The sequence below is a fragment of the Gambusia affinis genome, linkage group LG09, assembly GCF_019740435.1.
Source record: "Gambusia affinis linkage group LG09, SWU_Gaff_1.0, whole genome shotgun sequence".
Classification (NCBI taxonomy): Eukaryota; Metazoa; Chordata; class Actinopteri; order Cyprinodontiformes; family Poeciliidae; genus Gambusia; species Gambusia affinis.
This window is the reverse complement of record NC_057876.1, coordinates 22,769,043-22,780,909: the sequence shown is the minus strand read 5'-3', so window position 1 is coordinate 22,780,909 and position 11,867 is coordinate 22,769,043. Positions and strand designations below refer to the sequence as shown.

Genomic DNA, 11,867 nt, shown 5'->3' with positions numbered 1-11,867 from the left:
ACCTTTTGGTTTCGGTTTTCCTCTCGAGTCTTGTTAGTGGACACTGTTTCCTCTACGGCGCCATCTTTAGCTTCATTAGTGGACCACGCAACCTCCAGCTCTTCCTCTTGAGGTGTTTAGGTGACTCCTGCAACCTTTGGGTCACTTTCTGGAGTCAGTCCTGCTACCTCCAGGCTGCCCACTAGGATTACGTTCATTTTCTGATTGGCTGCTGATCAAATCCATCAAGTTGTTTTGCTCCTCAAGCTTTCGAACACTGCTGCAAAAAACCAGAAGGACTGTGAATAAAATAAAACTTGATGTGATTTATATAGAACATTGCATTATTTCTTACAATCAAAAGAGGAAATTGTGATTAAAATTTGTATTATCTGGTAATAAAGTCATAATATATTATCTCATACTAATAAATTATGCAACAGAACTCATTGTCATCTAAAATCAGAAGGTATGAGGCAGTATTCATGCTTAGTGAATGTAATAATGAATGAATAATGAATAAAAGATATTTTAAAAGTTGATGTTTCATTACGTATTTAGTAGTTTTATCCAGAAGTTAATGCTTTAATTCATGGCTCTACACATCAAACCTGACATTAGGGTAACTTTCATTAGATCCCATTTTGGTCAGTCTGGACTGACTGAGAAAATCTACCAGCTAAATTTGTAAGAATCGTTTTGGACTGAATATTTTCCTCCTTGAGCCCAACAGCAGCCTGAGTATTCCTAAATCATGTGAATAGGAAGGAGGATCATATATCTGGTGCCGTGGCCAAGTCCACCTCCTGCAGAGACAAAGATTGGCTGCTGTTTCTTCTTTACACCTCCTCTAATGAGATTCCTGTCCAGATCCCACCAGACAGTCACTTCTGCGCCAAATCAACAAAATTCTCCATGAGGGTTTGCATTTCTCATAAGGTCCAACCATATAACCCATGCATGGTTTTATGAAACAGTAAATAATCATAATATAGTGTAAACTTGCCAAATTGTGCTTCTTCTTCTGGTATATTTAACAAAGTTTAGTTGAAAATGTAAAACTGATACATCATAATAAAATAAATTGAAGCTTCTAGTTTTAACATGATGAAAACGTGAAAATGTTTCACAGAATGTTTTTTTTTTTTTTTTTTTTTTTTTTTTTTTGCAAGGCGCTGCAGTTATTAGACGTTTCTGATCAGCTGCAGGTGATTTAGAAAGTTACAAAACAATTTTTCCAATTATCTGGTGTAAAATATTGAGACATAACATTGAATCTTGGAGTATTCATAAAGAAATTTCAAGACATTTTAAAGTTCACCATCTGAGAAAACAAATCTTTCCAAAGATCAAAGATGGTGGCCAGTCTGAAGGCCATAACAAGGTTTACAAAAGAAAGTAAGTTCAAAACAAAATTATAAAAAATACGTTTGAAAAGTTAATCATTTCATCTTGATTGCATTTTCACCTTATTAAAGTTGTGCATAAGCAAATGTATAGAAGTCTTTGCCAAAGTGTCTACAGAGAGCAATTTAGTAAAAGGACTGGCTGTTACTACAAGACACGACAAAGAGGGAAAGAGAGATTAACCTTGGACTGTGTAAATTGAAATTTCTCTGCTAAATACCAAGGAAATACCAGTAAAGATTACTATTGTACAGCCAGTGAATGAGAGTTTTTTAGCTGGTTGTTTCTAAAGTGTCCTAAAGGGCATCAGTGTGAGACTTACCAGAAAACCCAGTGGATTTTCTATGCTTGTTAATTATAGAGCTTACATGGAAATGATAAATCAAAACTTTTCTTCCACTGACAAATGACAAATTACCATATGAAAGGAGAAAAAGCTCTGAAACTGTAGGTGTTACGTTTAGTTGGTGCTTACGGCTTTCATCCATGTTCTATAATCAAATCTCTGGATAAAAGCTTTAAAAGGTTGAAGTATTTAAACCTTCTGTTCCTCTTCTTTTACTTTCTGTAAGTGTTTTCAAATTCTACACAATAAAATAAAATGTTAATATTAAAATTAAATAAAAAAATAAAAATATTAATATTTAAAGAAATATCTATGTATCACAGAAATTATTTTATTACTTTTTTTTAAATTGTGAATTACATTTCTTAATCTGAGACCTGAGTGCGAATTTCGCACCACAAACAAGGAAAGGTGGTATTACAATAAAAAAAATCCTTGAATTCTTGAAAATGTTAACCAATTTTGATATTGTCTAAAAGCATAACGATACATCAGTTTACATCAAAGTGATTCCCATAAAACCAAAAATCACTCCACTATTTTATTTGCCTTAAAAAGTCAGATCTCAGAAATTATAGTATTAAATAATTTAAAGTTGGAAAGCCAGTAATATTTTATAATTATAGTATAAAATGACCAGGCAAACTACTATAAGCAATATAATCTCAAAACAATTAATTTCCAGAACAGTTTATTAATGCATTTTTCTTTCTATTTTATACACTTAAAGGATAAAAAATTGATTTTTCAAGTAGTGCTGCTTATTTCATGGGCAATTACATTAAATTTCTCCCAAATTGTAAGTGTAGGGGATTTTACTGCCACATCAAGTTATGCTGCTGTAGTGACATCATTGAAGATGGAAATTTTGAGACGGCACAATGAGCAGCTTATAACGTCGGTTACTAACATAATGTTTAATTATTTTACTGGATAGATGATCATTAAGTCTGTATTTATTATTCAGTCTCTCTACTTATCAATCCGTGTTTAATTATTAATCAAACCTTTAAAAAGACCAGAGGTTTAGTCTATCTGACACATCATCCGAAGATTATCAGAAAACCCTAAACTACATAAAGTTATCACTACTCCACCTGTTATTTACTGTGTTCATAAGAAATCCAACTAGCAACAAATATATGGATAAACAAAAGACAACAAACTGTCCAGTTGCACTGATAAGAATAAAAGAAGAGTAAAATAAACAAAGCAATCTTTTTGTTGAATGGATTAAGATGGTGGCTCACTCAGGTTTTCATGAAACCTTGTTTATTCTGATCCTGTCATTTTTTTTATCTGCTCCTGGGTTTGATGTTTTCTCTTACATATTTTTTCTCATGCAGTTTCCAATTCGCAGCCAGACACTGAATTTTGGTTCTTTGTGTCTATTGGAAACAACTCTTTCTGTCTGGTTTCTGTTTTTAAAAAACTTGAATGATTGGATGAAATTAGTCTTGGAAAATGAACCAGAACCATGTCCAAACAATCATAAATACATTTTAGATAGATAGATGTTTCACATAACTCTCTTCTTTTTGTTTCTGTTGTGTTTACGTAACTCTTTTTTTACTGTCTCTTCCCCAAGTGGGCACTCTTGACCTAAATCACCTTTTTATTGACCCAATTGAGCAGCTTTAGCTGTGAAAACTTTTGTAGTCAACTCCCTATTGCTTGGAAGTTTAAATCACTTGACAATGAAATCTGAGAGAAGTGATGTAAACACTAACTTAACAAATTTATTTCACTTAAAAAGTAGAAGATTGTAGACTCAACTAAATGCGGCTCAAATGTTTTACAGTGTAAGCGATTTCCTAAAACATTTCAATGATTTGATATTTCCTCATTCTATTTGAATGTTTTCCAACAATCAGAAGCCTGATAAAAAAAAAAAGATAATTTCCTCACAAAATAAGTTGAAAGATCCTCTGGTGTTTGTTTTGGTTGTCTGTAAAGTGTCCATTACATCATGTGAATGTGACTCTGTAGCCATCCTGTTCCAGCTGCAACACGTCCCTACACAGCCATCACACAGTTTAAAACACAAAGCTTTGCTTAATGTCTCGGGTTGGTGATGAGACCCACGATCTCAGACAACCAGAGCGCTCCTTACCCTCAAACCCACACCTGGCTGGGGGCCCATAAGACTCTGGGAACAACGCCCACAGAGCGGCCATTTTGCAATCCATCTGTGGTTCACACAGCAGCAGATGGATAGAAGCTAATAATAACACAGCACCATCATTAATCCACCCTCATCTTGTGAGGAAAGCTACTCCTCCATCTGCGACTATGAATAGAGCTTCGACAGTGAAATGTGGATAATGACATCTCTGAGCATGTGAGGAAAATAGCTGGTGAGCTGCAGCACTGGATGACATCACAGGTTGAATGTAAACAATAACCTCTTCATTTTGGACGCACTGGATTTACTTCATGGCCATCTTATATTTGATCATCGTCTTTTTGTTGCAAAGAAAGTTTTAGTATTTGTTTTTGTCTGGGAAAATGTATAGTCATTAAATGTCAGACATGGTTGGAGTAACTAGTTACATTTATTTGATTACTTTAACTGGAGTAAAATGTACTTTTAGGAGTATTTTCACTATGCTGTACGTTTTACATTTACTTGAGTAATTTAATTATGAAGTATTTCTACTCTTACATAAGTAAAATTCCTGGATTTTCTACCCACTGAATGAAAGACAGTACAGACCAAAAGTTTGGACACACAGTTGTGTGCAAACGTTTGGTCTGTAATGTAGGAGGAAATTAATCAACATTCAAAAATTTATGCGATGCATTTTATGGATTTCACTCCACTTATGCTAAAAAAAAAAAGTGGCTAAAAAGAGTGGCTGCAGATGGAAAATCTGTGGATGAACATATTGTTGTGCACTTCACTTCTTCTATTTTTAATTTTTATTTTTTATTTTTTGGAATGGCAGCAGGAAGAAAGCTGCTGTAAACAGACAGCCTTTAGAAAGTCCTGCTCCAGTCCGATACAAACCATGTATCATAAACAGCAAATTTGAGAAAGAAGGTGTGTTGGTCACCTGAGGCAACGTTTGAACTTTTTGACCTGCATGCGTATTGGTGTGTACTGCAATCCAAAACTCATAATCACACATATAGTTGCATATAATTCAATCTGTAGAGACTCACACAGAGAAAAAGCAGCAGTTAGAAAGTTTTATTGACCCGAAGTTCTGTGGCTCTCGAACAGCGGCAGAAGACGTGTGTGGTGAGAATCACCCAGAATCATCTAAATCCTTTAAATCATTGATTAATACCATAGTAATCACTCTGTATGCAAACTTATGAATCTGAAGTCATTGATAAACACATATCTGACATTATTGTGACTTTTATCAAAAAGAAATAATTTTGTTAATTCTACCTCACTGAAAGCAAGAGACGTGTCGACAGATTTAACTTCAGACAGGAAGAAAAAAAAAGTGTCTTTTTTGTTTGGTGTAAATAAATTCTAACACGAGTAAGAAATTTTAATTTGTTTCCTAATCTCAGCTGCTGAACCTAAACTCATCCCTCCAAAATAAAAATAAAAAGTAGATTTACAAAACATCTAAAACGTGGAAAAAAATGTTGATCTAATTAAACATAAAACCATCAAAAAGAAATGTAGGCAGCAATATTACATTTTTTTCATAGGTTTTTAATTCATTATAGCCTTTCTATATTAAAACCAACAACAAAAACATTGCATTTGCATGTAGAATACCCAAAATGTATTTTTCTTTCTAAATTTATCCTTTTAGAAACTACATTTTGCAACTAATTGTAGTTGAAACAAAACAATCAAAACTTTTAATGCCCAACATATTTAATAGTGGAGAAGCTGACAGAGCTCAACCATACAGACTCAAAAACTTTTAAATGGAAGAATACGAGTTTTACCAGCAGTATGTCTGTGCGTGTTAAATGAAAGGTAGTAGGTTATCTATCTTATTAACTATAGCTAATCATAAACTGATTTAGGGGAAAAATTGAAGAAAAAGGTAACAAGTAAACTAGTTTCTTCATATAGTTAAAACCAGTTATTTACATATAATGTATAAAAAAAATTTTTTTACACCATCTGACATTAAATCTTTCCTAACTCGTCCTGCTTTATGTCATTTAGGATTATGTACAATTTTATTCATTAAATGCCAGAATAATTGGAGATTAATTATTTTTAACTACTTTCTTCAATTCAGGTGCAATTAGATTTTACGGATTTTCTCAATCATTAGGGAAAACCCCAGCTGACAATGATCAATTAATTACATAAATGTGTCCGAGGTTTGTGTGTTTTGCTGTAAAATTTGCCAAACCAAAAAGCAAACGACATGAAGTTACTTGCTGAAAGGGAAAATCAGTATCTGCAATGACAAGCCACTCAGAGAGGAAGAAGTCAGTAATCCCAAAGCAACATAAAATCCCCAGACTACAGATTACAGATGAAGTCAAACTTTAACTTTTGGATATTTGTCCTCTGGTCTTCTGAAGCTAAAACAGTTTGAAGACAAACAGAAACGCAATATTCTTTGTCAACCAGGAAATTAAAGCTGAAGCAAAAACGAGTCGTTCAATTGGACAATTACCCTGAGCCTATGACCTAATTAGTGACAGATTAGCTTAAGGTCTGTATGTTAACTTCTGACTTTGAAGAAAGTAGAAACAACTGAAGTTAACTCTCTCAGTACTGTATATTTCATTTTATGCACCTAGAGGATATTCTTTACTGAAAGGTTCATTCTGATTTACTGTCCAAAAGAAAAAGAGGTCTTATGTATTTTTATAGTGTGTTAAAATATCTAGTTTAACTGTAAATTTCCTCAAGTAGTCAACAAAGAAGCACAAAATGTATTTACACTCATCTAGAGTTATAAAGCTAAACATCCAACAGGATTTAGGAGCAGACAAAGTTCAGTTATTATCTTTTCATCCAAATAAAGAGAAGTTAAAATGTACATTTAAAAGAAAATCCTGCAAAGAAACCTAGTCACCTAGTATCCAACGCTTCAGAGCGTCTAGATACTGATGATTAGGTATCATGTACATTTCTTCATAAAGACTGTGGGCTCAAATTCACCAACAGGGGTCAGAAACACACTGTTTAACTAAAAGGCATCAATCTTTTATTATTTATTTGTAAGCAATGGTGGCTGCCTCTGATTATTTTCAACTATTCCTTTTACAAAACCTAAAAGTACAATGTGTTATTTTTCCTAGATTGTTAGACCAAGCAAAGCTTCCCCTTCCTGTCTGAGTATCTTCCAACAAACCCAACCGGGTGAACTAAAGGTAGATCAGGTTGTAGCTACATTAATTTTTACACATCTAAGAGGCTCAGTTTTCAGACTTAACACTGGCCTGTTGACTGAAGTAAAACCCACAAAGAAAGTGCACTTCATCCAGCTTCACGTCAAAACGTGTGAAAACAGACACACAACTCTGATACTTAAAAAAGGAATGCCAAAGGTTGAGGAACTGGTTTGCCACCGAGAGCTTCCTTCAGTAGAGGCTGTCCCAGTACGCGCTCAGGCGCTGAGGTCATCTCAGCAAACAATAGAGAGAGAACATCGTCAGGAAATCAAAATGCTGCTCTGCTGAAACGAACAGAAAGACGCTGCGGTGGCTAAAGGTGTCCTCTGTTCCTTCTGCTCTCCATGTTTCACCTCAGTACCAGTACAAGTCCTTTTTATCCCCATGTCGCCCTGAAAAAAGAAGAAAAGATCATCAAGCAAAGTTAAACGGCTCTTAAAGGTGCAGGTAGTCTGAAATTATTAAGTAAAAGTAGCACCACTTCGACATGCTTTTACTCTAGTAAAAACAAAAAGTATTCAAAAATTAACATGCGCAAAAGTGAAAAAGTATTTGGTAAAAAAGTCTAGGATGATCATATCATCTGATTGGACAACATTTCTGTTTGAGGTCAGCTCTTAAAGGTGTAGGCACCCAGAAATTATACTCAAGCAAAAGTACTTCAAGATATTTTTTTTTCTGGTAAAAGTAAAACGTAGATGTCCAAAAAAACACTCTATGTAAAAGTAAAAAAGTATTTAGTAAAAAAAATACCTGATCATATCATCTGATTTAATATTCAGAAATGGACATTATCTCTGATAAGAGTTAAAGCTCTTAAAGGTGCAGGCACCCAGAAACTGTACTCATGTCAAAGTACTGCAACATATTTTAGTAAAAGTAAAAGTAAAATGTAAACATCCAAAAAGTTACTATGTGTAAAAGTACAAAAGTATTTAGTAAAAAAGGTCACTCAGAACTGAGTATCATCGGATTTAATGTTGAGAAATAATATAATCACACAGCATAGATATAAACTTCTGAGAATTCTGATATTTCAAAGATTAAAAAAGGAAAAGAACGTAACACAAATATACAATATAAGTAGAAAATAGCATATTCAGGCCAGGAAACACTTCCAAACACTTCCTTTTAAGATATAAAAGTCAATATTAAATCAAGACTTACCAGGTTCGAAGCCTATTGGAGGGTCCACAGACTCCCGGTACCCGGCAGGCACCGCCCAGCCTGGAAGAGGGTCCGGCCTGGAGCTGGAGGCGATGCTGGCTCCCATCTCGCTGCGGTCGCCGTGCAGCAGGTTGAGCAGGGATGTGGAGTACTGCTGTCCAGTAAGACTCAGCCCGTCTGAGGACAGGGAGCACATGATGGTGGACACCGCCGGACCTTCTCTTGACCTGAACGTCGTGTTCCAGGATCCTGGCGTCTCCTCCGCCGAGCTGAGGGCCAGGATGTGTCCCGTTAACGGGGGCACCTGGGACTCAAAGTAAGGGCCGGCCACGCTCCTCTGGCAGTTGTCTGTGCTCTCTGTGGGAAAAAATTAGACCCTGAGAATAATGTTTGATTTTAAAGGGGCAGTATTATGTGCTTTCCAGCCACATAAAATCATTCTGTTGTGTATATATAAAATATAACTTACACTGTAAAAAGTGTACTTGGGCTGTAGTTCATTTTATGGACTTATTTACATTAACCTCACTTAATTCGTTTGGTTTAGTGATGACAACTTGCTGTTTTGTGTTGAATTAACTTAAAAGTTACACATTTTAACCAAAGGAACTTTTTACTTTGACTTTACGTGAAACAGTTAAGTTCAATGCCGCGTTCGTATCGTACGTCTGATGTCATGACGCAAGCTTCACCAGGGAGAGATCCGGTACCGACCAGGCGACTTTGCAATTTAACGCCTTCAAATTCTGTCTCCTTAAGAAACTAATGATCTTTCTGAAGCTCTGCCTTCAGGAAGTCATCACAACATGGCTCCTCTATTAACAAACTTTTTACCAGCGTTGCACTGAGATGTACCTCCTACAATGAGCTCAGCTGATGCGCAGCTCCACCAGGTGTTTGCTAACTGCTGCTGGCTAGTCTGAAGGAGCTGAGTGGGGGAGTAGTGCTCTGTAATTTGGAAGCTCAGAAATGTGGAGGAGGTGCTACGTCCTCCTGAGTGTTTTACAAACCCAAATGGTTGCCATGGGAGATTAAAAGATTTCTTAAACGTGCATGAAAGAATCAAATCTGGAGTGTTCCAGATGAGAGAAAGTCACTTTTGTAAAGTAATGCAGTGACTCTTACATGCTCACCTAGTTTTAAAGTTTTGCGGATTTTCTTTGACCTTAGCCCCGACTCGTAGGCCTTGTTGGCTTTGCCCAGAGCTCTTGAGAAGTGTTCGTCCACCATGCTGTTAATGTCTCCCTTGAAGTACATCAGGACGACGCTGTCAGGGTTCTCCTCCACCTTCACAGGTATCGGACTGTCTGTTCGCTCCTCCATAGGTCACCTGCTACTGAAAATTCAAAAGTGGACAATCAGAAATAGCTTTTCGCATTTAATAATGTTTGAGACAAGAGCTCAAACTATTTTTAACTATGAAAAATCCCAATAAAACAATAATGTGTTTTGCTGTAAGAAAACATGTTTATGTCATATCTGCTTTAAACTAGTTTCTCTGGAAAGCAAAACTGGAAAACATGTTGGGAAACTGGAAAACTGGAAAACTGGAAAACATGGAAAACATTTTGAACTACATGCGCACATTCCTTCCTGTATATATGTTAATCTTAATTTCTATTTTTTATTTTATTTTTTATCTGTGAGTGAAGCTACACACCTTTATGTTGATGTTACACCTGAATTTCCTGACAATAATGGATATTTCTGTTCTCTATTCTACCTTTGTTTTGTGTTTAGTCCTGGTGCAGAATCCTTCTAGCAAGTATCAAAATTATTTTGATTGAGAAATTATTTTCTGTATAGAAATGAAACAGATAGTAATTAGACACTGTACAAGGAGTATCATCTCTGTTTTAATTATATTTGACCAAAGACAAAAATGTCAGAAATTTTAGCTATTGTTTTCAATTGAACTCCTGTTACAATTGGTAACAAGCTTTTAGGAGGCCTCCTTCCCGTCATCCTAATTTATATCTGCCTCCGCAGATTGTCTTTCATTTTCAATTCAACACCGACGCGTCCGAAGAAACATGTCGGTGAAATTAAAAGATCGTTTTAAATCTAAATCTCCAAGGGTTTTTAGCTGAACTGTAGATTTATATTCATCAGGTAAAATCTGTAGCTGACTGCAGAGTTTCTTTTGAAGGCTTGCACGTCACGATGTTACTCTTTTATATTTCTGAGACTTAAAAGATTTTTAAATCAAGTTGTGCAAGAGCATATAATTATGTTTTGTTTGCCCAGCTAATCTGTTTCTTCTCCAAACTCAGTAACTCCCAACATGCTGCAAACTTGCTTTAAATTTAACTCTTGTGTACCCAATCAACCCCATCATCTGTTAGCTTTAAGAAACGTACTTGTCTTACCCGTCTTGATGACTGACCAACGTTGAACAGGGAGCACAAGCTTTCATTGACCGATTGATTCCCCCCCCCCTAAAAAAACCCAAAAATATCAGCAGAACCAACAAGAAAACTGCAAAATCAGAGCATAGATTCAATTAGCTGCTATTGTTTTCAACGTCTCCTCCGCAAAGAAAGCGCTTTACTCACGGAGCCTGCAGACTTACTGGATGATTTAGCTGGGGAGGGTTACGGCTATGATCAGAATGCTATCCAGCAGGTTCCTCAGGAGCCCGAACCGCAACGCAATCAAAACATTCCTGGTTCAAACAGGCAGAAAGGTCTGCACAGTTTAACAACCGCTCTGCTTAGATTTCAGCTGAATTAGAACGTCAGATTCACGCAAACTGCTTTAAACAAATTCTGAATTTTATTTATTTTATATCTCTTTGCTTGAAGAACCAAAGAGGTTTGAATGTTCTGGTGTGGACCAGGTGTTCTTTTCCATCTGGGTTGAATACAGAACATTGCAACAATCTTCACATCCCTTCAATTTTCTCACAACAAAGTTTCATGTAATTTATTGGGATTTTATGTGGCTCTGGGTTGATCACAAAGCAAAGCACATCTGTAAAGTGAAAAGATTTTAGAAACAAAAACAAGTCAGCCAAGTCAGATAACCTGCCTCAAACTTGATCAGATCGTATTGACATCATCCCTAATCATCAATTTTCACACCAAGAATGCTTAGCTGGTTTTTAGTTTGAAATGCAGCCATTCCAAAACACAAATTTACTCTAAGCTAAACCGCGCTACGGTAGCTCCAGGTGTATGTTAAAGTTCTTTATACAGGCGGTAAATAAGGCAACACCAATCACATAACTTAAAATACTTTACAGGAAAAATACCTACAAAAATTTTAAAACCTTCTTTAGTCGAAGGTTTTAAAGTTTCGACTTTAAAACCTGGGATAATTAGTATCCCAATTATGCTAATTGGGATACTAATTAGTATAATTAGTATCCCAATTATACTAATTTCTCCCAATTAGTATAATTGGGAGAAATTAGCTGCATTAGGTTTTATCATTTTATTTAGGGATACATGAGTAGAGGATGGAAACATAAATACAAGCAGATATTTAACATTTTTATTTTGAAATTATGAAATGTAACAATTTCACAAATACGTCTGTAATGCAATTCAAGTCTATGATGGCAAAAGTTTTTTCCACAACTTTCTAAAGAGGTAAAAACTAATCTGAAACCAAAAAAAGAACAAGTAAAAGCATA

General features: G+C 35.6%; 1 protein-coding gene across 4 annotated transcripts; it reads right to left on the bottom strand.

Annotated features, from left to right (window-relative positions):
* Window positions 1–4,909: 4,909 nt before the first annotated feature.
* On the bottom strand, window positions 4,910–10,829 carry vgll1 (vestigial like family member 1). Of its 4 annotated transcripts, none has more exons than XM_044127147.1 (4): window positions 10,600–10,828; window positions 9,364–9,563; window positions 8,231–8,587; window positions 4,910–7,455 (listed from the first exon to the last, which is right to left on the bottom strand). In XM_044127147.1, the coding sequence occupies exons 2-4, from the start codon at window positions 9,551–9,553 to the stop codon at window positions 7,418–7,420; spliced, it is 585 nt and encodes a 194-aa protein (XP_043983082.1). In that variant the 5' UTR covers window positions 9,554–9,563; window positions 10,600–10,828; the 3' UTR covers window positions 4,910–7,417. The 4 variants fall into 4 exon arrangements, with proteins under 4 accessions (XP_043983082.1, XP_043983080.1, XP_043983081.1 ...); XM_044127145.1 differs by having other exon boundaries at window positions 9,364–9,566; window positions 10,600–10,827; XM_044127146.1 differs by having other exon boundaries at window positions 4,919–7,455; window positions 9,364–9,566; window positions 10,591–10,829.
* Window positions 10,830–11,867: the final 1,038 nt, after the last annotated feature.